The 27808-nt window shown below is 36.3% G+C and overlaps 3 protein-coding genes and 1 long non-coding RNA gene across 9 annotated transcripts in view; 2 read left to right on the top strand and 2 right to left on the bottom strand.

Annotated features, from left to right (window-relative positions):
* The window catches only part of Pkg21D (Protein kinase, cGMP-dependent at 21D), a 119100-nt gene extending 101953 nt beyond the window's left edge, over positions 1-17147 (top strand). Inside the window, exons 7-14 of one of the 2 annotated variants that reach the window (XM_087358752.1) lie at positions 40-209; positions 2769-3129; positions 3488-3704; positions 5613-5844; positions 6253-6416; positions 10325-10510; positions 10631-10697; positions 12640-17147. In XM_087358752.1, the coding sequence (XP_087214878.1) occupies positions 40-209; positions 2769-3129; positions 3488-3704; positions 5613-5844; positions 6253-6416; positions 10325-10510; positions 10631-10697; positions 12640-12735 (1493 nt within the window). In that variant the 3' untranslated portion in view covers positions 12736-17147. Of the gene's footprint in view, positions 1-39; positions 210-2768; positions 3130-3487; positions 3705-5612; positions 5845-6252; positions 6417-9200; positions 9324-10324; positions 10511-10630; positions 10698-12639 lie in introns of those variants that run through there. The other variant, XM_087358753.1, reaches the window with a different exon arrangement.
* On the bottom strand, positions 204-18916 carry LOC110837260 (uncharacterized). 3 transcript variants are annotated; one of them, XM_022079181.2, is made up of 4 exons: positions 18556-18762; positions 11264-11458; positions 9683-9750; positions 204-334 (listed from the first exon to the last, which is right to left on the bottom strand). In XM_022079181.2, exons 1-4 carry the CDS (start codon positions 18705-18707, stop codon positions 309-311), a joined length of 441 nt encoding a protein of 146 aa, XP_021934873.2. In that variant the 5' UTR covers positions 18708-18762; the 3' UTR covers positions 204-308. The 3 variants fall into 3 exon arrangements, with proteins under 3 accessions (XP_021934873.2, XP_087214882.1, XP_087214881.1); XM_087358756.1 differs by lacking the exon at positions 11264-11458 and having other exon boundaries at positions 18556-18916; XM_087358755.1 differs by lacking the exon at positions 204-334 and having other exon boundaries at positions 6743-9750.
* A 165-nt stretch (positions 18917-19081) lies between these two features.
* LOC147872189 (HIG1 domain family member 1A, mitochondrial-like) lies at positions 19082-26467 on the top strand. 3 transcript variants are annotated; one of them, XM_087358757.1, is made up of 3 exons: positions 19082-19227; positions 20973-21094; positions 23157-26467. In XM_087358757.1, exons 2-3 carry the CDS (start codon positions 20998-21000, stop codon positions 23351-23353), a joined length of 294 nt encoding a protein of 97 aa, XP_087214883.1. In that variant the 5' UTR covers positions 19082-19227; positions 20973-20997; the 3' UTR covers positions 23354-26467. The 3 variants fall into 3 exon arrangements, with proteins under 3 accessions (XP_087214883.1, XP_087214885.1, XP_087214884.1); XM_087358759.1 differs by lacking the exon at positions 19082-19227 and adding an exon at positions 19289-19420; XM_087358758.1 differs by lacking the exon at positions 19082-19227 and adding an exon at positions 19375-19514.
* Positions 25542-27766, bottom strand: LOC110837262 (uncharacterized). Its single transcript, XR_002545631.2, has 2 exons — positions 27471-27766; positions 25542-26992 (listed from the first exon to the last, which is right to left on the bottom strand). It is a non-coding gene; the product is annotated as an uncharacterized LOC110837262 (long non-coding RNA).
* Positions 27767-27808: the final 42 nt, after the last annotated feature.

Consider the following 27808-nt stretch of genomic DNA (forward strand, 5'->3'; position numbering starts at 1 on the left):
AAGCAGTAGGTCATGATTATGCCTGTTTCTCTTAAATAGTGATATCAGACTCGAAAGTGTGGGTGCTTGACCGACGAGTATTCCAGCAGATAATGATGCGAACAGGACTCCAGCGGCTGGAGGATAATGTCAACTTTCTGCATAGTGTTCCACTACTACAAAACCTTAGTAGTGATGTGTTGGCCAAGATTGCTGATGTACTAGAAGTGGTAAGTTTCTGCTGTATTCAGTAATAATTTTTGTAAGTGTACCTGGTGGTCTCAAAATATGACTCCAGTTTGTTGCTCAGACAGTCCTTGGTTTAGTCCTCAATAGGATGTGGATGAGAATTTATCTGTGGATAGATTGAAAAGAATTATTCTTTACCAAAGCTTGGTCTTTAGGAACGCTGAGAATACCAAGTGTGGTTTAAAACCCACCTTCACTGTCGGCCACCATTGTTGCTGTTATCCTATTCCTATTTTCATTCATGTTTCTATACTTCATTGGTTGGGTAGCCATGAAGAATGTTTGCATGTGAAAAATGGTTGCGTTTACCAGAAACAAGCGCAGATAAACATCATCACCCGTCAATTATTCTGAAATTTTTTCAGGCATTAATTTAGCTTTCTTTCAAATAAGCAGGCACATAATATGAAGGCCGATGTCACCGCCTACTTCACTAAAGATATGTGTCCCATACTAAAAATCTTTAGAATATTTGGAAGATAGAAAATGGGGTTTAAGACAGGCCAGTATCAGTCCTGGCCAATTTAAATATAGACCTAGTACATATGCATCATTAGTGTTCCCACAAGCCACTGTCACAAAATGTCTGTCAACAACATATTTCACCGACATGCAGTGATTGAGTTCCGTATGAAGAACAGTTCAGCCACAGACATACAAATTTGCTGTGTGTACACAGAAGCCTACACAGTAAACTTTTCAAAAAAGTAAATACTTTTGTAGATAAGGATCTACAAACACAGGGAAACTATGTTCCTTAGTTTATTACTACCTCTGCAAACAGCAACAATATCAGGAGAAAAAGATAGAAGCTCTTTTCATTTAGATCAGTGGTCCCCAACGCGGTGCCCGCGGGCGCCATGGCGCCCGCCAAGGCTTTTTTTGGGTGCCTGCGTTGTTACGGAAAGAGGTTATACTGAATAATAATAATAATAAAAAGGAAGATGTTTCGAAACCTCGATCAAAGCCTCGGACAGACAGACCTAACAGAGGACCGAATGGAAGAGGAGAATTGAGGAGGCCATGGACTGAATACAGACCGGAGAGCCATAGAAGAAGAAGAAGATATGAATATGGTCTCTGTTCAATAGCAGTGAATGTTGGTTGGTTTAATCTTCTGATTGAGGTTTGTTGTGATGTCCGGTTAGCATTGGAGATGTGGGACATGCGAATTATGAAGGTGTGATAACTGGGTCTCATACATGTGTTAGTTGTGTTATTGCTTTCGTCATTCATGGTGGATTGGTTCCTTGTATTTCTAGGTGTGTAAGATCTTGTAAGTTCAGGAGTATTGATTGTAAAGTTTCCATCCCTAATGGATTGTAAGCTTTGTGAGGAGTTGTTGAAGTTTGCTCTTGTATGAATAATTGGTACATGTGGTATTGACAAAGACATGTTTTTATTTGACTGAATATGTGTGGTCTTGTCTGATGACTTCTTGAAAAATCAAAGCATGTTTGACGCTGTATTTGCTTTTATCAACTGACAATAAATTTTTAGCGTTGCTAATGATTTTGGAGCATAATGGAGATTGTCTGTGCTGTTTATAATTAAGTGTATATTGTTTGTTTGTTTGTTTGGTTGTTGGTCTGTTAACATAATTTGATCTTTTTGTTTTACTAGGTGTAGTATGTATCATTTCAGAGGAAGACGAAATTCTTTTCTTGAAGGTTTTGCCACTTTTGGCCACAATTCCCTGTTGTTTGTTTGACCGTTCCATGTCCATGGCATCGATGATATTTTTTCTTACGGTTGTATGTTGACTAGATTCTGAAGATGTGTCTGCAGTATTTGTTTCTGCTCAATATCCGCCAGCTTCTTCAATGGTATTTTGCTGATAGTTGTTGTCTTATATAATTAGTGTGTCGTTGTATGCACTCATCTTCATGATCACATAGTTGTAAGGCCAACAAGAATAAGCAAAACTTGGCTTGTTATGCAGTTTATAAATCAAGTGCATAATTGAAAATTACCGTGTTGTATTTTTTCTTTTGGTATTTATACCGAGTGACATGTTAGAGAAGATGAATTATTACTGTGAGTAATAGACATGTGTTTTCTGAGAAGGTTATTTAATGAACAAAAATAACATCCACATCTACAATTGTTGTTTAAATAATCCGCATTGTATTTTAGTTGTTTTCTTGTTCATAATCCTCATCAAATAAAATATAATCCTCCTGGCAATCATCATAAGGAAAACAAAACCACAAAATATTTCATGTAATTGCATTGCAGTTAATTACAGTGCAGTTACAAACGATGTTTGTAAGCACACATTATTTTGTGGATTTTTTCTTTCTTTGTCTAATGTGGTTTGCCAGAGAGGATTACAGGGTCATGTCATTTATGCCATGAAGTATTCAAGGAAATATGGTTACTGGTTTGTTTATACTGGAGTTGGCATTAACATATCAAATGTCAAATCAGAAGTGCCAGACACATCTGAAAAGAAAGAAAATTATTAAAGTGAGTGTAATGTTCCTTCAGGAAATGTTATGTCATTGCTGTGAGTGTGTTCTGGTTTATGTATCTGGCAGGAATTTTATCCCGCTGGTGCTCACATAATACGCCAAGGAGCCAGTGGCGACACCTTCTTCATCATCAGTAGTGGCAGTGTTAAAGTCACACAACGAGTCCCAGGCCGAAGGGAAGAAGAAGAGATCAGGACACTGGAACGTGGGGACTACTTTGGAGAGCAGGCCCTACTCAAAGAAGACTGTCGTACTGCCAGTATCATCGCGCTTCCACCTGGTGTTGAGTGTCTCACTCTTGACCGAGAGTCCTTCATTCAGCTGATAGGAGATCTTAGTGAACTACATGAGAAGGACTATGGAGATGAGAGCAGAGGTCTGTCCAGGCCAGCCAGTTTATTCAGCATCTACTCTGATAGTGAACAAGGTCAGTACAAGAGATTGTAAGAGGTAGCCATAGATGGAAGAATAATAATACTTGCATATTAGAAAGACATAGAATAGGATCCCTTAACAAGATTTCTGCAGATGATATTGAACCATAAGACACAGCAGCAGAGTTTTTCTTGATCACTTAAATAAATGCCAGCTGCTCAAGGAAAGCCATCTGTCATTAAATTAGTTAGATACGTAGCTTGTTTCGGTTTGATTAGGTTAGTTAGTCAGAATGTCACATAATCTGTAAATAATTAGGATCAGGGTGAGTAAGGCCTGTCTGAATAATGCTGCCATACTGCTGTCTGTTTAACAGAGATCACTAATTCTGTTGTTTTTTTGTCTCTCAGAGTATGACTACATGAATCTGGATGATCTGGATGTGATAGCAACCCTGGGTGTTGGGGGGTTTGGCAGGGTGGAGCTGGTACAGTACATGTACGACAAGACCAAAACATTTGCACTCAAGTGCCTCAAGAAGCAGCATATTGTTGACACACAGCAACAAGAACACGTGTACAGCGAGAAGAGCATCATGTTGAGTTGCCGTAGCCCCTTCATCTGCAGGTGCATTTGCCCTCCTACATCTCATCAGTGCCTACTAGTCAGAATAAAAGCATATGCCATTCATGAGCATAAAACATCAACTTCTACACTGTAATGCAAATATTTCCTTCACCAGAAAATGCCTAGAACTCTACGTAATTTCCCTTGAGATAATCTTACACTGTGCTTCACCAGGTTTGTGTTTTCTTGACAGATGTATTTGATGGATATGGTGCTCTTTTGTCATTATAATTGTTCATAGGTGGTCAAGATTGTGTATTGCATATTTTCTTGTCTATTTCATATCTTTATTATATAGCTATTCTTATTTCAGACTATCCTGCATATTGAGATTAACACACTTGTGACTCATGTACCTCACAAATCTGCATCATACAAATCAGTATGCAGTAGTAAAATTGTGAAGTCAAATGAAGCATTCACCTGAAAGGAAACTTTTCCAGGAATGTTTTGTCTAAATTTTAAAGAAGAATAGTATTTTTATAACTATTCTATACATCACTTAGGTCGTAATAACATCACACTGAAAGGAAGTTCCAGATTTTAAATTAATAATTAACTGTATATTGTGTATATCCACATGAAGATGCTAATGTCAAATGATGAATCATAAATGATGATGATGATGAAGGATTCCTGGGTTACAAGTCACATCAGGTAGCTGAACGGTGAATAAACCATTTCTTCTGCCAACGTTTTGAGAACAATCTCTGCTTTTATCCTCAGGGCTGCTGGGTAACAAATCTGATCCTTTGTAGCATGCTCACTGAAGGGAAACTGGTGGTGGATGGCTGGTAGTATGATGTTGCTGGTAGCCCGTCCATTGCTTTGTTTCGCGCTGGCCAAAGGGAACTGGCACTTGTGGTCACATGAATCATATAATTGATCAAATTAGGTTAATATACAATAGGATCCTATGAGTTGGGTAGTTCCGTCACTATAGTGACTGACTATGGACTGGATGATTGGGGATCAATCCCCTACAGGGATAGAGGATTTTTTCTCCAGCATCTGCAACCAGTCTGGCTGTGGAGCCCACCCAGCCTTCTATGCAATGGGTATCAGGGTCTTTTCATGGGGGTAAAGCATAGCTAAGGCATGATGCTGACCATTCACCCCTATCTAGTGTTGACGTTAAGAATGAGTAGGAGCTATACCTCGTCCTCCCCCCTCCAAGCACCTACGTGACATATAGTGAGACAGCTTTTCTCACAATAGAATCTTGATATACTGCAGGTGTTGGCAGACAGTTTCAACATCTCCATTATTATACGCTACATACATTACAAGTGAAACCAATTTTTATCTAATTTTGGAGTCTGTTTTTTTTATGGGTACAGTACACATTAACAAAGACATAACCATTTTAAGATAAATATTATATTTCATACATCTCACTGAAGTAGTTGTGTTCTTCTGTTTGTAGGAACTGATGACAGTGTTTTCTTTTTAATACATGATGCTTGAAGCAGGTCACATGCAATAAATGAAGGTTTTCATTATCAGTGTGATGTTACAAGCATATTATCACTTTATTAATATTTTCAAGCACCTTGTTCAGTGTTTGTACCACTACTTTACAGGAATCATTACCAGTTACTTCTTGTGTCACTGGCTTCATGGTTGTCATTTGTCTTCCCATTTTTCACAAATACATGATTTCTTCACTAACATGCTGCATGACAAGCTTTCATCTCCTTCATTCTGGGTTCCCAGATCATTTTCTGATATTATGTATAACTGATGAAAGATTCTCGGGTTACAAGCCACGTCAGGTGGCTGAATGGTGAATAAACCATATCTTCTGCCACCTGACGCGGCTTGTAACCCGAGAGTCTTTCGTCAACTCTAGTCACCGCGAAAGCTTCACTTTATACAACAGTATGTGTAATGTTTAACTTCCTGCAGGTTATATCGCACTTTTCGAGATTCTAAGTATGTGTACATGCTTCTGGAAGCGTGTTTGGGTGGAGAGCTGTGGACAATACTGAGGGACAGAGGGTGTTTTGATGATCACACAACCCGCTTTGTAACAGCGTGTGTGGTCGAGGCATTTGAATACCTTCATGTACGAGGCATTATCTACAGAGACCTGAAACCAGAAAATTTACTTCTGGACATGCAAGGCTATGTCAAACTGGTAAGTGAAATTCCTCTCAGCTTCCATCAAACATTAATGTGACTAATTGAATAAAATATCTATGATAAGAATATGATTCTGTAAACACCGAGTGAGATGCCGTTCTTTCTTTAGAAAAGAGAATAAGCATCATTTGTAACAGGTGGTATAAATCCAGTTCATTCGTCCAGTGTCCCATGTTTCTAGAGAGGATATGCATGTATGGAGGATCCCATGCTGGATCTTGTGGAAATAATAATGAAACTTCAGATTCCATAAAAACATGCAATTTCTTGACCAACAGAGCAACCATCAGTTTCTCAAGGAGTACTCTGTTATAGTGGGACTGTATATGGAAATATTCCTAAACGTTTTATTTTCATGGGATACCACTGGTATAGTTTAAGACTCAAACTTCACTTTGTGCAGGTTGACTTCGGCTTTTCCAAAAGACTTGGCTCAATCTCTAAAACATGGACATTCTGTGGAACGCCAGAGTATGTAGCACCGGAAATAATCCTGAACAAGGGTCATGACAGAGCTGTGGACTACTGGTCTCTTGGAGTTCTCATGCATGAATTGCTAACTGGAACGTAAGTTCTGATTTACTAATTTATTTTTGTTCCATGCAGGGTTAATTAATTGGAATAGTGTTGATTTGTCTTCATCACGACTGTTATGAACAGAACATCATCCTCCCTAGCATTAACCATAGTTGGCCTGTTACAGGCTATACAAACAAAAACATTTTCATTTTTTCTGGTCTTTCTAAGTGCCTTCTTCTTCCAGACTATTATTTTATAGTTCTGTGAGTGGAGGAAGGATCCTCTCCAAGATTTCTTATCTCTTAATGTTCTTTCTAGTTCCTTATATGGTCTTTTATAAAATTTGTTTTTTTTTTAAGTCTCTAAATCTGTCATTACTTACATACATCTTTATTACATTCCATGGATCCATAAGACAGTCAGATGACAATAGGATGTGGAAAAAGTTAATAATGATACAATACCTATTATAAAGTACTATTATATAAATTTCACAAAATACAAACAGGGTTCACATAAAGTAGAGATAAGTTACAAATAAATCCACCCATTATATACAATAGATAAATTATGACTTACTTGTAAACATTAGAAATTCATCGACAGAGTAAAAGGAGTGTGTAATTAAGTATATTTTCAATGCTACCTTAAATTGCTCCTTCTTATTTACAAGACTTGTGAGATTTGATGGTAGACTGTTGAAAATTTTGATTCCTGCATAATATGCACTCTTCTGAAAGCATGAGAGGTTGGCAGTTGGTCTATGAAGCTGATTTTTATTCTTTGTGTTGACACTGTGTACAGCAGAATTAGTTTGAAAGAGTTCTTGGTTATTTACAATAAAGCTCATTAACGAGAATATTTATTCACAAGGTAAAGCTAAGATCTTTAATCTCTTAAATAGACTTCTACATGAATTTCTAGGTTTTACACCAGCCAATAATCAAACAATTTTCTTTTGAAAAGTGAATATCTTTTTGCTGTTTGATGAATTACCCCATTACTTATCAGTCTATGGTTTATACTTCATTGCCATAGTGTAATGTTGGCCCAGCTGTTCTGGCTTTGCCTGTATTGAAATAAATGATGGCTTATAAATTAAGTGTATGATATGAAAGAATTTGATTTAACTGATTTCAAATCCAGAGCTTTTATTCTGCATGAGAGAGATTGCACCGTTGTTGGTTAGTTGTGGGGTAACATTATATCCAACAGAATTCAGAATAGATTAGGACTAGATTCCATAGAAATGGAGTAGGGGATCCAGTAGAAATTTTGTATAGGACAGGATAATTTCTCTTTGAAATTGGGGGAAAAAAGGAAAATTTTATGCTGTAGAAACAGTAGTACTGTATCCAGTAGAATTTGAAGTATTATCCCTTACGCACCTAGGCAACTGCCTGGAATTTAAATACCAATGGCTTCAGAGCATTTGAATAATTTTAAGCATGTTATTAAAAAATCTGCAACCAATGAAATTTGTATGATAAATGTATGCAATAGGCTTTGTCCTTATGAAATAATATCATAGTATCACATAATGTCATGTCTGAAAAATGACCAAACAAAAGTGATATATAAGTTCTTTTTCTTTTAATTTTTGGCATTCAGTTTGAAAAAAGAACTGTCTCTTTTTCACATTGCGGTTCTGCATTATAAAATAATACACTGCTCAGATTTGTGCCTCTGCAGTGACTGCTGTTATTGTTTATGTGAGAAAGAATCCAAACAATGCTGCACCCAAAGTGTCTGTGAACACATCTTACACCTTACATACAAAGCTAACATGCAGCCTTCCAGGCCAGTATTTCTCAGTGACATTTCCTTTTGTATGGTCACATCATCATAGCTGTAAAAGGAATCTTTGAAGCCTCACTCACTGGTAGTAGGCTTGTAACAGAGAGGAGTTATGTACAGTTTCATTTCATCTCATCATGGCCATTAGGCGTTGACTGGAAGTTGATGAATTTGAAGCTCAGCTAATATGTGATTCTAAATCTGACTGCAATGCAGAAAGGAAGAAGGTACTTCATATGACAAGGGCTGTGAAGATGTGGAGGACAAGAAAATTGTGCAACCATCATCATTGGGAATGCCACAACAGCATGACAGAAGGGGTGTCATCATTTTTGTGGTGAAACAGTGGAGAAAAAACTCAACGAAGCTCTACATGTGAATAAGGATTCCATCCAATTCAGCGTTTTGTGCTATATTTTTTGGCTGTTATCCATCTGCTGCCAGAAGAGACAAACCAGTACTATCAACTGTACCTAGACAGACTTGATGATAGGCCTTCTCCAGTCCCTGACATCACCAATTCTGAGATGTTTTTGTTTCTAGGGATCATTGTTCAAATAGGACATGTCATTAGAGACAGATTAAGGAACAACTGAACTGTTTTTCACACCACTTTATAGCATCACATTGAAATGCGAACAATTCTTGCACTTCACAGGAAACAATAAAGGCAGTGACAAGCAAGGTGATGACTTTGACCATCTGTGGTATTGACAGACTATTTTTGACACTCATTGACATGTACAAAAATATTGTAATCCTCGTGAACATCTAGTTGTGGACGAAGTCATTGTAATATTCAGAGGGTGATTTTTAAGCAATACATCCCTAAGAAACACAAATGTTTTGGATTCAAAATCTACACGCTTTGCAATGCAACAGACTCTACTTATGACATGAAGGTTTGTTTAGGGAAAGACAAGAAATGTGCCGACAAAGACTTGACAGACACACATGCTATGGGTAGAGACCTCTGCAGAAGTGTTCAGGGGGTTGGCCATAAACTGTACATGGATAATTTCTTTTCATCCCCAGACTTATTTGATGATTTGACAAGAAAGAAAATAAGTAGCTGCAGGACAGTCAGACCAAATCACAAACGCCTGCCTCAAGACTTTCACAGCATGAGACTCAGACCAAAAATGGGAGACATTCAGGCTAAGGTAAGAGGTGACATTTCATCATTAGTTTTGAATGACAAATGAGACATACATATGCTGACAAACAAAGTCCTCCAGTAGAAGGTAATTTTTATGATGAGCATGAAATTGCAAGAGATAAAAAGACAAGAGTGACAGGATGTCAAACAGTTATTCCATCAGCAGTCAAACCTGGGGAGAGGGGAGGAAGTTTTCCATTTATTGGATCTCAACGTTATGAACAATTTCATCTTGTGGTACAAAATTGTCACACAGAGACTTTAGACTTGCACTTGTTAAAAACATGCTGTAAGGGGTCCTCCTTACCCTAAAAGCCCTGTACATTGACCACCTACTCTGTCTACTAGAGTGTCTCACCTAGAGGAGGCCAATCGACAACACTGGCAACCTCCTCAGCCAAAATTATGAACTGTCGCGTGTTCTGCCTGTGGAGAAAGAAGAAGGAAAATTACTAAGTGCAAGAAGTGTGACATCAGTTTGTGTATTTTGGGGTGCTTTGAGGAGTACACACCAAGTAAAAACTCAATTAGATGGTGCAGGGGTGAATATTAAGTTTACATAAAGCAGGTAACAAAAAAAATGTGCATTGTATTTTTAATCATTTTATTATTTGTTATTTGTGACTGCACACACCTCTGCTGGCAGATTTTAGAAGCACAATTTCGTGCAGCAAGGAAGATAAAAGTTATGGGACTGCATCCAGTAAAAATTAGAGTGTGATGGGGCATTGTGTATTAGAAATTGAAGTATTATTGGGATGTGTGTGTAAGAAGCTAGAAAGGTCCTGTAGTAGTAGGAGTATGACGGAGTTGTCCCAGTATAAATTAAAGTATATCCAATAAAACTACATAGGAATATAACACACATATCTTGGAAGAGCCATTTAACATTACATTCTGATGTAATGAACTTAAATAATTTCAGATTTCTTGGGGGTGGGGAGAAAAACAGTAATTCATCAAAATATTTTTTTAAATAATGCTTCATGTCATGCCACAGGCCTCCATTCACTGCAGCAGACCCAATGAAGACATATAACATAATTCTAAAGGGTATTGACATGGTGGACTTCCCTCGGCATATTACGCGTGCTGCCCAGAGTCTCATCAAACGGCTGTGTCGTGATGCTCCTACTGAACGCCTTGGTTATCAGCGTGGTGGAATCCAAGACATTAAAAAGCACAAGTGAGTCTGCACAATGCAAGATGGTACTCCTTGAGAACTCCTATGGTTCTTGTAGCATACCATATCAAGTTCTTGTTTTGAACACTAAGGAGATTGATGATGCTGCTGTCTGTGTTACAGGTGGTTCCAGGGTTTTGATTGGGATGGATTACGACAAAGAACACTAGTGGCTCCAATAGTACAACAAGTAAGTATCACTAACAGTCATGCCATAGTTGGGGTAGTTTGACACTGGTTTCACAATGCAGGAACCCAGGATTATCCGCAGGGCAGTCAATGTGGGATTTGTTGTGATAGAATTGAACTGGGTCAGATTCTTCTCTTGATACTTAAACTTTTTTCCTGCCAGTCATCATTCCATAATATTTTCACATGCATCATTCTCATCGTAAGGGCCTGACATAATAATCCCATTTGAGGCTGCATTCCTATCACTTAAGTATCGTTCTAGTGTCTTAAGAACAGTGAAACCTATATCATACAGACCACTGTATAACATAGTTCTCCGTATAACAGAATTTTCAATAATGAAGTTCTGTTGTGCATATTTTCTCTAACTGAAGTTTTAGTATCCTTTACTGGTTATGGCAGGGAACCGCTCACATCACAGGACCAGGATCAGTGCAGATCTTGACAGTACAATGAACCGTGAGCATAGAGCCAGGGCAGAGAACAGCGACTGAGGTGCATTTTGCAGTGACTGAAATGATTGAACCCAGGTAGTTCCAGGGAAATTGTTTCTGGAAATGTTACCTTTCTGTCCTTTGTGGTGAACGTCTCCTTTTCTCTTCCTCCTCCTCCGAGCACTGTCTAAATGTTATATGAGTCTGACCCAGTATAAATAGGAAAGATAATTTGAGATGAGGAAATGGCTGTGGCAAACAGAGCTCCTGTTCATCATTTCCTGATACATTTGTTGCTGTCAGATGCCACGTACTTTCCCTATAACTTGAAATACAGAATATTTCATGAACTGGCTCATTCACTTAAGCAGCACACTGTCATTCAGTATAATGTTGCTGCACTGTAATTATGTTGGCAAAACTTTTCTTCCTTCCATTAAACCTCATCATTTTTATCATTAGACCAAGGTGCAGACATTCCATTAATTTGTATAAGTAGTCATTGTCATTAGCATGAACCACAATTCTTAAATATCGTATACATAAGCATTCTGCATCAATTGATCACCCTCACACATTTCAGCCAGGAATACTGACATCATCCCACTAAACAACAACAATAAATTTTTCATGTTTATGAATCATTAAAACATATTAAGTATTGACTTTCATGTGTCTTTAGTTCTCCTAACCCCATTTCCCTATAAGGTCTTAACTTTGCCATCAGAGTTTTACCATTCATAGGAGTTTTGAAGAACATAACCCCTATGAATGGTGAGGGTATGTTGTATATGGCAAATGAGATAAAAACAATCTACAGTCATCAGTAGCAGCAATGTTTGGGCCTTTTGACCTGTTTCTTTCTCTGGGTTAGTTGAATTGGTCCTTCCATCTCTTTGATGCTCATTCTCTTCTTTCTTTTGGGTGGTAGTCAAACAACTTCCAAGGAATTCAGTAAGTTGATGTTCTTAAGTAATTTTTAAGTAGCTCCATTGATATTCTTTGCTTTACCTCCTGGGATGAATATATTTAGTTCTTGTCTAATATAGTATATGTTTCTCTTTTATCTATTATTTTTTAACCTGCCACTGATCTTAGAAGTCTTATTTCGGAAGATTCAGTTTGTTTGCATTGTTGTTTAGTGAAGTCCAATAGTAGATTCGAATTTTATTAAATGTTCCCAACTGGCATGTAACCTTTTTAACTTTTCTTGTGTAGGATTTGAGATTTTCACTGCTGTGGGTCTGAAGATTGCTGTCTTCTGGGTTGTTGCACCAAGTAGTCTGGTAGATGTCCACCAACGCTTTCAGAGGTCCATGCTGCCTCCATCATCAGGGCGATGATTCACGGACCTCTGAAATGTTGGTTGACATCTAGCAGACTACACGGCGCAACAACCCAGAAGACAGCAATCTTCAGGCATTCTCTTGTAGCCGAAAGACCTGATTTTACAATTTTCCAGCCAGATGGAGAATGTTGCAATGAGTTTTGGTGTTTGGATTTCAGATTAACAGTCCAACAGACACTTCAAACTTTGATTTCTACCCAAAAGATGATGACATCCCTCCTGATGAACTCTCAAATTGGGATGTGGACTTCTGAGATTTCAGATATATGGAATGAACAGTAGCAGTACTTCCGGCAGCTATAACGTTGAGGTGACTGGCAGGCTGCAGTAGCAGCAGGAATTCATATTCACATGCATTTGGTGGAAATGAACTTTTTTTAATAAGGAATATGTCATATTTCTGTTATATATATCTCAATTCTCACTTCAACGATGCTGGCAGAAACGGTGCTTCACACTTTAATAAGTAAGATAAGCCAATGTTACAAGTTGCAAGGTTTAAGGGTAGTCTCTACTGTGTGATTTGAGTTCGGTTGCATGCAACCTTGATTTTCATATTGATGTGTAGAACCAGTGTCAAGTTATAAGACTTATTTGTACCCTTTTTAAAGGTTTAAAATTTTGTCTCTAAATCTGAGGGGAAAACAGAGATTCAATATAAAATTAAGTCTGTGCCTAAGATGTAGTAATGAGAGAATGAAAGTTAGATGCCATTACACCATTTGAACTTTTTACGAAATCAATTCCGGCAGTTAACTCAAAAAGGATGAATGATTTGGACATGTAATATGCATGGGGAAACAAGAAATACATAGAAAATGTTTTAGATCTTGAAGGGAAGAGAAGACCAATTAGGAAACTTAGCTATATATGGAAAGATAATATTAAAATGTATCTTGGAGAAATAGGTTATGAAGCTGTGAATTGCATTGAAAGGGCTCTGTGTAGGACCCATTTGCAGGCATTTGTCAACATGCTGAGGAACCTTCAAGTTTCATAAAAATTGGGAATATTTTATGAGCTGTGTAACCATCAGTTATTCTAAGAAAAAACAGTACCATGGACTTTCCATCTACGATTTAAATGCATATAATTATACTCAGGGTGAACTTTTTATTGGATGTTTATGTCTCGCAGTAAATGTGCAGTGGTGAGATTTAATTCAGGGCAGTTTGTAATGTTAATCTTTCCTTTGGACACTAAAATTATCAATAAGCCTGAAAAAAAATTTAATGATCATTATAGATAAGGCAATTATCAAAACCTCTCCTTTGTCAGGCAAGTCACATATTTTAAGTACAAGTTCTGCATTTGTATTAATTTGTCCTCCATTAGATACAGTGAGAGACCAAGTTCCAAATAATTTTTGTTAAATGATGGATAGAAGCCAGTCTCAGTGTATATATAAATAAGACAGAAATGTGATCTGAAATTTAATCTTATTGAAGACACATTCAAAGGTAAATTTGTTATTTCTGTGATTGTTAAAAGAAGTAGATTCTGAATTCCAACAAATGTAGGCACCATTGAGAGGGGTTAGTGGTTCTCAAAATACAGCCTGTAGATTACTATGGTCACATTATACTGAACTTCTGTAACCACAACAGAAGCGGTTCCCCCTTTATCTTAAACTAATTTGCAACAAAAAGTTGTAAAAATGTGCCTATTATGTGAGTGGTTCAAGGTTGATCTAGGTTGTCTTTTACACAAAACACATACATATCAGAATCACCAAACAATCATTCTTTTTCAAGACACTGTCCTTCTACCCTGATACATTTTTGCCATCATGGTAAGGCCAATTCAGGACACTGCTTGAGTGTATAATCTGTCTTAAATTTCTTCTACCCATCCAGGTACTCCTTCATTGGCCCAAACAAGTGCTAATCTCTTGGGGCTAAATCCATTCATCACTGAGAAGCAAGTTATTGTAATACTGAACATTAACTGTTGCTCAGGGTCGCAGAAAACAAACATGAATCACCCCTTGCACACTTTTGATGCAATATCATGCACTTCAATTTGCCTGTTTTCCAAAATCAGCCCCTCAGCAGCTGTCAACTGTATGTGAGCATGTGGTTGGTTAGCGACCACAAACAGCTTTCATCAACTTCAGTCACAGCAAAAGCTTCACTTTATACAGCTTTCAGAAAATTTGTTGCACCAGTCTTACACACGTGTACATAATAAGGTCTCTTCCCATATTGTGCACTTGACCTATTGAGAATTTTAACTGATTTCACTTTCTCTTTAGCACTGTTCTACGTTCAGACTGACAGGGTCTGACAGAATTTTTTTATTACTTCTAATGTGAAGATGCAGAGGGTACATTTGTGTGTGAGGGAGTAAGAGCAATGTTCTCACCATCTGCCACGAAGAGTATTTCATCATTCTGGTGCAGACATATTTTGTACAAAAAGAATCATTTGACCTTGAACCACCCTTATTGTTTCGCCATGTCTGTTTTGTTTTTGTTTTTTTCTTTCCCCATGTCTGCATGTGACAGTTTGAATCACTAAACAGATTTTTATGACATTTGATCCGGTCATGATGCTGACCACTCACCCCCATCTGGTGCCGAGGTCAAGAAAGAGTAGCTTAAACACAAAGTAAAGAGTAACTCAGGTCTAAAATAAAATGATGCTTCTGTTGAACAGGAAACGTCACAATAGATTCTTCATGTTCGTACCACATGAAACACTGCTGTTGTAGCACACTTCTCAATATTTTTCAAAAGAGGACTTTTGGTTTAAGTTAAGCAATTAAGTTGCCTGATTTACATGATGAAAGTCTCCTCATGCAGTCAGCCATATCAGTGTAGAGTGAATTTCCAACATTTTGAAGCCTGCCTTAACCTCCTGATGATGCTAGTCCCTGATTGCCAATAAAACTTCATTGCATTTAGACACACGAAAACTTAAAGAAGAAGATTTTATGGTGTTGGTTTGAGTTGTGGGATGTCACAAACCAAATATTTGTGTTAAGTTTCATGTGTTATCTCATATAAACTGTCATTAAGTGGAGAGTACCTATATGCATTCACATGATCGAATATGATACCCAAAGAGGTCATAATTTTGTAGCTTCTTTCAGTAACACCAAGGCAGCAAGATTTCAGTGTGCAAGCCCAAAATAATGCAGATGACAGGAATCTTTTCATTAAATATGTACAACGATTGCAGAAAGCTGTTTATAACGCAAATATTATATGTTTTATCAAGAATGGGATACATGTTGAAGAGGCTTAAAATATGATGACTGATAAAACTGATGTAATAAATACAAGGGGCTTTGAAATCAAACTGGGATAAAGTTCCCTACACAAAGACTTCATGAGTACTAACACAGCTCCAAGAACAAAACAGGGCATGTTTTGTGGAAAAACGTTTTAAGTGACTGCAGACTTCCTGCAGTCACTTGAGACACTTACGTCAGAACAGTAAAATATGACACAGGAATTAACATTTTCCTTGTTTTTCAAGGGACGTGATTTGTGATATTATACATCTAAAAACATGTAACAATGAGTTATGTTATTCTGGATTTGCACTATCTTTACTCGGAAGAAATTTAGAACTCCATTCTACTTAATTATATTATTTTTCTCCAACTGATAAATGTGTGAGCTCTGGCAGGATTTGAAGCTGTTCCGTACAGACTGCAAGTACATAACCCGTGTAAGATGGCATCTTGAAACAAAATAATAAGATTCCTAAAAGACACTTCCGTGTGTTCTGAAACACCGCAATGGCTCTTGGGTTCAGTGAGCTATAGCTAAGATGTGTTGTTATCTTGGGACACTAAAGTATACTGAAGTGGGGGATCCCCCACAGTAAAACACATGAAAATCAGATCCTAGAAAGGATGATAAAAACATTTACTCAGTATGAAATAAATCAGTATGTATAACCCATTAAAAGTGATTATATCATAAATACTACTTCATGAACAAGCCTAGCTGAATGTTTCTAACATAAATGTACCGTCCAAAACTATCCATCTTATAAGGGAGTGTTTGTGGTGCAGCTCCCTTAGCACTGATGAAGTCGGCAACAATGTCAGAATTAACTTCTATCAAACTACTCCGTTGCCTACCAATTTAATAGAATAGCGTGTAGGCAAATTACAGAACCAAAAAGGTGGAGATATTTTATGTAGTAAAAATTGTATATTTCTTAAGCTATATTGTAAAATGTTTTTAAGCTGTAACTTTAAGAAAAATGGACAGAAAAGAATAAAGGACAGCATAATGTTGCAGGGTTTTAATACTGGTGTGATTATAAATACATATATATTTACAATATATAGTTTGTGGTCATAAATTGCAAATTCTGATAATATTATAAAAAGCAAGAACTTCGTCCTTCTGTTAATGACATAAGATAAAACCACCTAGTAGCACAGACTGTTTTGTGCTGTCTGCTATGCAGATTGCAGTGTGCTTAGTGTTATCAGAATCAATGATATGGTAGAATTTACCTGTACAATAAGACTACAAAATGTTATAAACACCAGGACACAATCTTGGACTGGAACATACATACACTTACATAAGCAAGACTTCTTAATTAAGACTTGTAAACAAAGTGCCCTTCGCATAACATTGTACAAGATAAGAAATGCTATGTTTTTATTCGAATGTATTAAATACACAGTTGTTCTGTTACTTTATGTACTTTAATTTCAAAGTGAGATTCCATGTTCGTCATTTCCTGCACCTTGAACATTGAGTATCTTCCCTTCCCTACAAATATTTGATAATCATCATCGTCACAGGTTCTACAGCCTATTACAGGCCTTGACTGCCCCAACAATGCGTTTCCATTGGTCCCCATGTATGGCTTTCCTTTTTCCATCCCTGGACTCCGAGAGCTAAAGATGAATATGCCATAATTTCCCACCCCTCAAGCAGTAATTATTTATTTATTTATTCCATTCATTACACAAATAACCTCCAGCCACAACCAGAACCTGAAACGATCTGTAATGCATTTATTATGTTTACAGAATGCAAACATCACTAGGCATCCAAAATGAAGAAGTTGTCTAATAATTTGTGATCCATGTCAAACCAGAAACTTTTATAGTGAGATTTCAGGTTTTAACGGTGGGTTATTACACACAATAGTGTGGTAGAATTTACTGATGTTTCATATTTGCTTGCTGCCTCCATTACCAGGTGACTGCTCAGAAACAATGGTAAATTTGTGCCAGACTCCACATACAACAACCCAGAAGAAGCTATCTTCAGAAACTTTCAGATTAAAACCCACATTTTGTATTGGTTCAGGCTGGAAATCTTCAACTATCTAATCCCTAGACACTGCTAATATGGACATTTTGATCAGAGGGATTCATCTCTCAGTTGCAGTGGAGTATAGCACTTTGGGTTTTAGCCCCATGTAGTCTGGCATATGTTTACCAACATTTAAAAGGTCCTTGCTGCCTCTGTCATCGGGGTGATGAGTTGATATGACTTCCTCATCACCCTGATGATGGAGGCAGCAAGGACCTCTGAAACTTAGCAAAACATTTCCAGACTACAGTGAGCACAACCCAGAGGACAGAAGACAGCTGACAGCCATCTTCATACTCATCACCATAAGAACCTCAAGTACTACATTTTGACATGTTTCAGAAGGCATTTCATCATCAAATTTGTTGATAAAATTATGAAGGATTGCATGAACATTAGTTGCATTTCCATTGGACTTGGTAACCACTATAATTCTGCTTGCTTCCTGATACCTAATAAATCTGAACATTCTTTGAACCATGGTTTAAGCTACTTTATCTTGTAATGTCCTAGACTATCTTTGAAACTGTTATATTCTCTCAAATATTTTCCCATCTTACATGTCTACATTATCATCCAAATTTTCATAAACAGCAATGAGTTAAAATGTTGAACTGATACTGTTCTTTCAGAGCCCTTGCACAATATCCTGAAGGAGGTTGTGGGTTACTTCTGTGCTCCAACTTTTGCGTTAATGGAAGTGAGGTCAGCTAAAAGTTTTGGCCATATTTTTTTAAATGTGAGAATAAAATCATTTGATAGCAGGGTGTGTGGTTACCTGGGCAGTTCTAGATGTGAGAGTAAAAAAACCTGTTGGAAATAGTACTTCGCTGTCCAGTTGTAGTGTGGGGCAAAATGTTCCACCGAGGCGGAGAATTTACTTTCATATTTACGTCTATCCCATCTTTTGTGATATTTTATAAACGTCATTTGGTTCACATCCAGATCCTCTTGATGCCAACTCTAATTTTAACGGACTGTACCTTCATCATTGATCGTTACAACGAAACTGTCATTTTCTGTAATTATATACTTGTCCTGAGGGCTTATGTCAGTGACGTGACCAAGTTCGCGTACATTGAATCGGGGTTAGCGTCGACGTGCTGGTCATCACAAAGTTCAGTATTTACATTAAACGTTCAAAATTACAGCTCCTCTTCAGCAGCAATATGCTGAATATTTGTGCCATAATCATCCAGCTTGTATATTTATAACCAATTTATTTAAACATGTACATAATCAGTTGTTCCCTCTGGTAAAATATGACGTAACTGGTGGGACACGCACGTTTTCTGAACCTATATAAGTATCGCGAAGAGAAATGTTTGGCTCATCTGTGCTTAGTATCTCTGTGTGCTGTTTGTATGTTGTGCAAGTTTGACTTCTTACTGATTCTGATACTGGAAGAGAATAAAGCTGTACGAAAAGGGAAGATTGAGGAAAAATTCCGGTAATAGTTTCTCATCAAATATTTATTACTGTCGCATGGTTGTGACGTCACCTTATACATAGCATACCTGGGCCAGTATTACGTCATTCTTCCTTCTTTTGGTTGAATTAGAGAAGGGCGGCAGAAAATTTAAGGTTTATTTATTCGAATTCATCACACTGATTTTCCATTTTATGTGTCACATCTTTGTCCTGTAAGTTACCTGTTCACAGCATGTTACACATGTAAATGATACATCGTATTTTATCTCGAGGACGTTACGTAACTGTTGCATCCTTGACCAAATAGTAAGTCCAGCTGTAGATATTTTAAAAGAGTAGAATTTATTGACATTCCACAGAACCTTCAAATGCTTAAGCGAAGGATGTAGAACATAATAGCACACATACAATACTTTTTCTAATACAAATTTATGTCGTTATTCAGACATATAGGGGAGGGGAGGAGAAGATAATTGAATAGCTTGATTCAGTGTAGTAAACTCCTTTTTAATATTTACTAAGGTTAGTGTTTGGCAATTGAAGGTTATATCAGTATCTTGTACATATATTGTGGATATGAGTTTGTTTGAAATTTTTCTGTGCTGTCTACTACAAATGATGATAATGAAAGCAAGAATTCGCTGGCTAGTAGAAGAATATTAAATTTCTTAAACAGTTCCCTACATGGCTCTCTCTTTTTAGTGCCTACCATTATTATAACTATTTTATTTTTAATTTTAAATACTTTTTTGGTGTCTGTTTAGTTTCCCAGAAAATAATTCTGTGTGGCATTGAATGGAAGTAAGCAAAGTGAACTAATTTTAAAGCTTTTTTTTATTTTGCGGCAAGAGAACTCTAACTGCATTTTATTTGACAATTCTAAATGAAGTTATGTATCGTACATTATATTGTTGTGCCCGAAGGGAATTCGAATACAAGAAAAGAAATCAGGCTATTGCTTAATGTATGAACCAATTCATAAATTATTTTGCAATATAAAAATTTCTGCTTTCAATTCATTATGGGAATAAAAGACAGTGGATTGCGTGGTGAACAATCAAATCTTTATGTGATTACTTTAAGTACTAAAATATGTATCATGAATCAATTCTGAAGAAAATATAGGAATTTGTTTAGAGGGTCAGGAATATGATTTAGAATCTGTTTACTTTAATTTGTTTGGAAGTAGGCATGCAGGTAGAAGGTGAAATTGCCAAACCATCATGCCATGAAAACATATAGGAGACATGAAGCGCCATGCATTCCAATCCCTACAGTTGATGGATATGAGTGGTTAGCTGGGGTACCCATTTCATATGAAGCTTAATTGGTCCCACAGCAAATGTGGATGTGGCAGCAGACAGAATCCCAGCTCATTGACACTAATTATGTTTGGGATGCTTCTAGCTTGTGACTGGCTGTCAAGACTAAAGTTGTATGGTTTTGCTTAGTTTATTCAGATATTTATTATATTGATATTCATAGAATTTGGATTTGAATTTTACAGTGAAATGTGAAAAATGGTTGTTCCTTTGTGCCCCATTTTGGATTTGTTTAATACAAAACTGTTCTTCTGGAAATGCTATTTAGGAACCTTACTTGTCGGTATAATGGTACCACAAAAGTTGCTAATTCTTATGATTATTCTCTTTAGATTTTTCAAAGAAATAATTAAAAATGCATAAAGAGGTAAATAATATGTGATTTGTAATAGAATTGCAGTTTAGCTTGGTTTAGCTCTTTTGATGGTTGTTTTTATTTCAGCTCTTAGTTTGAAGACTTGAGCAAGATGGTTACAGAATCAGCAGCACTTCCAACTTTTTCAGATGAAACTCAGTCTTCACGGTTAGCGAGAAAGGCAAAGGAAGCCCCATTTATGCCAATTGGTATGTATATGTGAATGACTTCAAACTGTACTTTGTAATAAATAGGTTGTTGCATATTGTAAATGTTAGAACAGTGGATTTGTTTAAGGATTTCTGATGAAGGTGTGACACAACATATATATTCTTTTGGACTTTATCCGTCATTCAATTTTTTTTTTAAACTACAGTATTTTGGAAGTTGGTTCTACTTCCTTCTTCAGGTTGAAGGATAAAACCCTACTGAGTTCAGCCCCTGGTCAAGTTAGTCTTTGACCAAGGTCTAAGGTTGAGACTCTTGATCAGGAGACCCAACAGAGTAGGGTTTTGTGTTCCCACCTGAAGATAAAAGTAGAACCAACTTTCAAAATGTAGTTTAATTAAAGAACACTTTGATGATGGATAAAATCCAACAGTAATAAAACACAGTAGATTTATTAATTGTTGTTTCTCTACATAATGTAAAAATTTAAAAATAACCAGTCTAAAAAATTATTCTGCCTTGTTAAATATTTCCACCATCACAATCATCAGGAGAACATTACCTAGCCAGCATTTATGATTTCTTTGCTCATAACCTTGCTATGTTGCAAGTTCAGGCTCCTGTCTTGGCTCTGGCATTTAATCAAACATTTGCAGCCAGTAAGTACAGCATACCGAACCAATGTAGCAACAGCATCATTCCTGTTCTCAGTCCAGAAAAGTTTCTGATGCAGGGATTTCATATCCATTGTTAATGTTATCTTGTACGCATTGAGCACTGATAATATTTAACCATGATACTGGTATAAGAATAATGACCCATTTAAAGCTGAAATGTTTTGGGAAGATGGAAAACGAGAGTGAAATCATCCCCACACAACATGGTGTTATAATTGGAGACTTAGCATTAGTGTATTATGTAGAGGAATTGGGAAGGGAACTGTCAGTATTATAAATGCAGTAAGCTATAATCTGTCAAGGTAAATGGTGCAGAAAGGAAGGGCATTGAAGAAGGGTGTGCATTTATGTCAAGGGGTAGATAAAATTCCCAAGTATTACCAATTCCCCCCTGAAAATGGCTACTGCAATGTTTGCCAAAACATTGGTTAATTTACAAGATTTTATGTGGCTCAAACCCTAAAGTCAAAATTACAGTTTGAACTCCATTCATAAAACCTAAGGACAAGGGTTGGATAATGTAATCAGTATGTCATTCTGGTTGTTTCTTTAGGTTTCCAGAACATAAACTGCAAATTTGCTTGAGCAATAATGTGGCTGACTTTTATTTTGGAGGTACCAACTTTGAATGTTGGTCATTGTATTAACTCATTATAAATTTGGATTTTTTATTATTTTAAGACTTTTGTTGATTGTTGCTTTTATTCTACTAACATTACTCATGCAGTTGCTTCATATTTTGTAACACAGATCCAAATGGAACTCATGTTTAGGCTTGATCAGCTAATGGTCTGTTATGTTGTGATAAATACTGACTCTTGCCAGTGTTGTTCTTCTGGCTCGTAATCCTGTGTAGACTTGTAGGCAGATATCAGTGATTTAGAGAAACATTCTTCATGGCTGAGTCCACATGGCATCACAGTGCATAACAACATTGTCACGTTCACTGCAATTAGAACATCATATCTCTCCTAGTGATCTTGTTTTATTATTTGTGATGATTTCTTTTGTATCACATTGTACTTGATGGTCCTCGTTAACAAATGTGTTAACGAGGTGACCTGAAGACAGGAATAAAGCACTTCCAAAATTCATGTGCAGTAAAACCTCAATTTTATTGGCGGCATCCAAATCCACCCCCACCCCAACAAACACGCACACCAGTCTGTAACTGTGCAAGCCACACTGCTCTCAATTAGCTCACAGTTACCTGTTTCTGATATAACGGTTGTAACTTTGTTCATGTAAACTGATTTCTACACCAAAGCTGTTTTTATTTGTTAATTAATAGAGCTTTTTGTGTGTTCACAATGACCTTGAGGAAAAATTTTGAGAAAAGAAGTTGCTGGATTTTTATGCAAGTTATATACTTTCCCCCCCAAAAAACTGACAAAGGACATGCATAGCTGTTTTTGTTCTCCCACAGGACTTGCAGGCCTTACACTGGCGTGTTTGTATGGTGCATATAAGTTTAAACATCGAGGCACCATGTCGACATCCGTGTTTCTCATGCAGCTCCGAGTTGCAGCACAGGGAACTGTTGTGGCCTGTCTATCAGCTGGTATTGGCTATAGTCTCTTTAGAGATTATGTCTTAAAGTCAGATGAAGTCAAGAAGGATTAACAATGTATCATCTGTTAGGATATAGATTAACCAAAGTATCACTTAAATAGTATGAATGCTACGTTCTTGATTGAGAATTGAGTGAATGGTTGGTAAGCCTGAAGCTGAGTAATGTCTATTGTGGTCAACTATTATTTCCTCCTTCAGACTGCTGCATGATTAAATTTCTTCACAAATAAGTTTTCATTTATGTTGTATAGATATTGAAGGTAAAGTAGGAATGTCACGTGTCAGGAGCAATAATATTTTGATCTTCATATAATCTATGTTCAGCTTGTGGTACATATAAATACTCTTGTAATGAAAGAAAGAGAAGACAGTACTCCAAAAGTAAGGTTCATACATTCTTTCTACAAAGTTATGTGGACTTCAGCATTTTTCTGGATTTTGTGCACTGTATGTCATGGGTATATTTCACATATGATGATCATTGGCTTAAAAATGACACATTGTCTGAAGAAACAACCTAGGAGCTGGTATTATGCATCCAAAATATCCACATAATATGGACGTAAGAGTGGAAAGATTGAAATACTACAATTTTTTACCTAAAATATTTTTTTAAATCATTACTTTCTCTTGGTGAATTCTCAAGTTCTCAGTGTTGGAAGTCATCCATTTGTCCATAACAGACATGTGGTTGAAAACTCACAGCCATAGGTGAGCAACATTTTTACATTAACATGTCTAAGATGTTAGCAACATACAATTGTATGTATCTTAAACATTTTTAGGTGAACATTTGATATATTGGAATACAGTTTACAATTTTATGAAACATTCAGTTTCTTTTAAGTATAAATTGCTGTCTTCTGCGTCATAGTGCCATTTAGTCTTCTAGAAGTTTACAAACATTTCAGAGGTCCTTGTTGCCTCCATTGCCCTGATGGTGGAGGCAGCAAGGACCTCTGAAATGTTGGTAAACTTCTTCAAGACAGCACAGTGCTACAGCCCAGAAGACAAGTCATGTTCGGACTCACCGCCCTGTAAACCTCAAATCCTACTTTTGAAATTAAGAATGTGTATTGTATCACACTTTTTACAGCACAATGCAGACTGTATGTCATGCTTTAAAATTCTAGGACTCTCCATTTCTCCCCACATTGTTTGAGTTTTGTAAGGACCTGTGTATAAATAGTGTTTGTTTTGCATAAACATCTTTAACTGAGTGATCTTTATAATGGAGATGCAGTGTGGCTTCTTCGATGTAGGAATCAAAATTATGCGTATTATTTAGATGAGTTTGACCCTTTAAAGAGTTCAGTTGTGAATATAAGTTTATTGCAGAATATAAAATTGATGAACCATAGGAAGTTTATGAATATTTCTTTTCATACAAAAAGGAATAATATTTTTTGGAACTTGTACTTGGTTGAAAATTGGCTTGAGAACCATTTTGTCTGAAATGAAGTCGTGCTTGTCTTCCAGCACAGCCCTAATTTATTTTCTGTAAAGATGATAAGACCATTTCTGTAATTTTGTTGACTATTGCATGTTACAATACTCGAGTTACAATATTGAAGTTTGTACTCAAATCACAAATTAGAGATATTTAAGGGTATTTAATTTAATTTATGTATGTAATTCCACCATAAATAAAAGACCCCTCTTTTATGTCAATTGTAGTCTATTTTAATTAAATTGAGGATGAATGTAGAAACTTTGTTTTGTAGATGAAATTTCATTCTCATTTTTCATACATTGCAATGTATTTTAACAGCGAATTATTTTAATTTCTTAACAAAAGATATTACCAAAGGTGTGAGCATGTGTGTGTGTAACCTAAGAGATTAATGCAAAATCACTTGCTCTGTACTCAGTATTAAAGCCAGCCAGTTCAGATTTAGAACTGATTTGGCTGTTCTATAACTACAGTATACTTTGGAGCAGTGTTTCAAATAACTTCTTCACAAGTGTTTTTATAATGAAGTAAAATCTATCTAATCTTAACCTATTGGTGATATATCGATAAGGCACAAACCTGTCTTTCCAAACACCTGAATTTTCATACTGCCTGGACCCAGTATTGAACACCAAACCTTTGTTATAGTTTGGAGTTCACACTGAATTGGGCCATTCCTCCATGATCCTACTGATAGGAGTAGAATGTGCCTCATTGGCACTTTCATTTTAGGATTGGATTCCTTTACATCATAGGCCAAAATGCAACAAGATGGATAGATCTTAATTGGATGCATTTATGGAATTTATTTAGACCACATTATCAAAAATTCAGGTATCACTTCACACAGGATTTTAATGTTAATAGATGCAACTGTTGATGTTCACTGAGAAATGAATGTGAAATTTTGTTGAACAGTTTTATGCTACTGCTGATATAAAAACCATAAACTCAGCATTATTTTTATAAAGCAGTATAAATTATTTTGTTACTCTCTCAACAATATGTTCAGTTATTGCAAACACGCATGTTGGTACTGCAGAATAGATGTAAAATACATGACAGGACATATTTTGAAATGCAGGTCATTTCAGATCAGTCTTCATAAATGAAGATTGTCAACTGCTGTTATGTATACTTCATGTGTACAGAGTGAACATTCTGTAATGGCTTAACCCTATAATTTGTAAGATATCTTGACATTAGGCATACCCTTGGCAAAAAGTTTTTCTTTATTAGTTTTTGTGAATATAATCAAATTTTATCAGTAATAACAATTTAGTGTGTCCTTCATACCTGCATGGTTTCAGCAGATATTTATGGTCTTCAGTTGTTTTATTTATTTAATAACTGGAAAATGAAATACTATACAATCTCTGATTTAACCATATAGTCAATGATAGTACCTGAATAGGTGCACATATTTCGTCATGCAGACTGAAGGAAAGTAGATGTTTGTATTTATTTCAAAAAGATAAAGTAAGTTGTATATTATTGCTTAGATTGTGGATGGGAAGTAAGTAGGCATTAAATAATATATTTGCATTGGAAATATAGAGGTTATAACCATTTCTCAATGCCTACTTACTTCCTACCCACCCTGTAGTATCATTATCATGATATGTATGTATATGTATGAGCATGGTGTTCAAAACTAGTTATATCAAATTGACAATGTTACAAACAATAAAATAGAGTTTAACACATGACAACTAGTGTTTTCAAATAAATGTGCCATATTTCCTGGACATTTAATGCTGTTCTTGAAGTGCAACATAACCAGAAATATTCTTTTATTTCTTTACTTGTTCGTATGGCAGCATGAGTCTTTGAAGATTCTTGTCTTTAGGTTCATATATACAGTAAACCCTCAGTAGACCATTATACATCAATTTGACAAATAAACAAAGGATAGCACCAACAGATTCTGAATTCTGAATCTGTCCCATATATATCATTTGTTAATCTGTCAATTTTTTAATCACCTGGTATTCTTAAATATTGAGAATGTATTTATACAGTAGCTCCATGCAAGAGCTGCTCAAAAGCATATCTACCAGGTTAATTTTCAATAAGGACATAAAAATCTGTGTTTGAATATTGTAATAACATTACATTCTTTTTAAATATATTTTTGGTTCATGTTATTCTCATAGAATGATAGGGCAACAGCTCACATCCATCATATAGCATTTGCCTCATATTTTTATAAATACAGGGCATTTTCCCGCAACAACCTGTGTGAGAAATAAGTATGTTAAACTTCTGTCTATATGTAACATCTTGGCTCCTGCTGTATGAATTTTCAGAGTTTTATATTGGAAACTTTTACATAAACCTATGTAGCCACTTCAGTTTTCATGAAAATTTGTGGTCCAGAAATTGTGGTTTTCCATACTACTTTCTCATTTTTTAATAACCTACTATCTTTACTTCTCTGATCCAGATGTTGGTGAAATTTCACAGCTAGCTCTCTAACAGCAATCTAAAATAGAAATTGGAACTGACAGTTTTTGAATAAATTTTATGCAATTATTTATGTAATTTTTCTTTTCTCATAATTTGCTTATTATTGCCATATGTAATATTTTTTCTTGTTTATTTTGCGTGTTGTATGTTCAATTGATGGAGCATCCGAAAAAATGAGTTGAATTATGCAGCTGTTTCGACAAGTGATCACGAGTTTTGTTAGAGTACGGCCCTGATTGTAACAACCTTAAAAAACTTCAGATTCCATAACAGAAGACGGGACGTTTCTAATTTGACTGAGCGATTATTAGTCGATGACTACTTCCGTTGCTGAGTTCTGCCTTTAAGCTGATCACTTCACAATGTGTCCAGTATTTTGTCTTCGCAATGCACGCAACGTTGCCCAACTCCACCCGTTTCGTCATGAAACATCCCATTGTAGTGATGCTACGCCATCTAGTTTGAAATTTTATGCGGCTGTACAACGCAGAAGAGATCTTTAGATTATCATTGATTACCTATAGTGCAGAAGTGCGCTGTTCTTCTTCATTACATGTTGAGTATTATCAACGGCCATTTACGTC

The sequence above is a fragment of the Zootermopsis nevadensis genome, unplaced genomic scaffold (genome assembly GCF_977971745.1).
Source record: "Zootermopsis nevadensis isolate Lab colony 2312 unplaced genomic scaffold, Znev_1.0 Znev_ptg000030l, whole genome shotgun sequence".
Taxonomy (NCBI): domain Eukaryota; kingdom Metazoa; phylum Arthropoda; class Insecta; order Blattodea; family Termopsidae; genus Zootermopsis; species Zootermopsis nevadensis.

Bases quoted from the DNA above. Each gene is read 5' to 3' on its own strand.
- LOC110837260 (XM_022079181.2), bottom strand. From the start codon at position 18,707: ATGACGTTTATAAAATATCACAAAAGATGGGATAGACGTAAATATGAA. The intron at 11,459-18,555 runs GTAACCACACAC...CTGTATTTCAAG, and splicing joins TCACATCTAGAACTGCCCAG to TTATAGGGAAAGTACGTGGC. The intron at 335-9,682 runs GTGAGACACTCT...ATCTATCCACAG, and splicing joins TGTCGATTGGCCTCCTCTAG to ATAAATTCTCATCCACATCC.
- LOC147872189 (XM_087358757.1), top strand. From the start codon at position 20,998: ATGGTTACAGAATCAGCAGCACTTCCAACTTTTTCAGATGAAACTCAG. The intron at 21,095-23,156 runs GTATGTATATGT...GTTCTCCCACAG, and splicing joins AGCCCCATTTATGCCAATTG to GACTTGCAGGCCTTACACTG.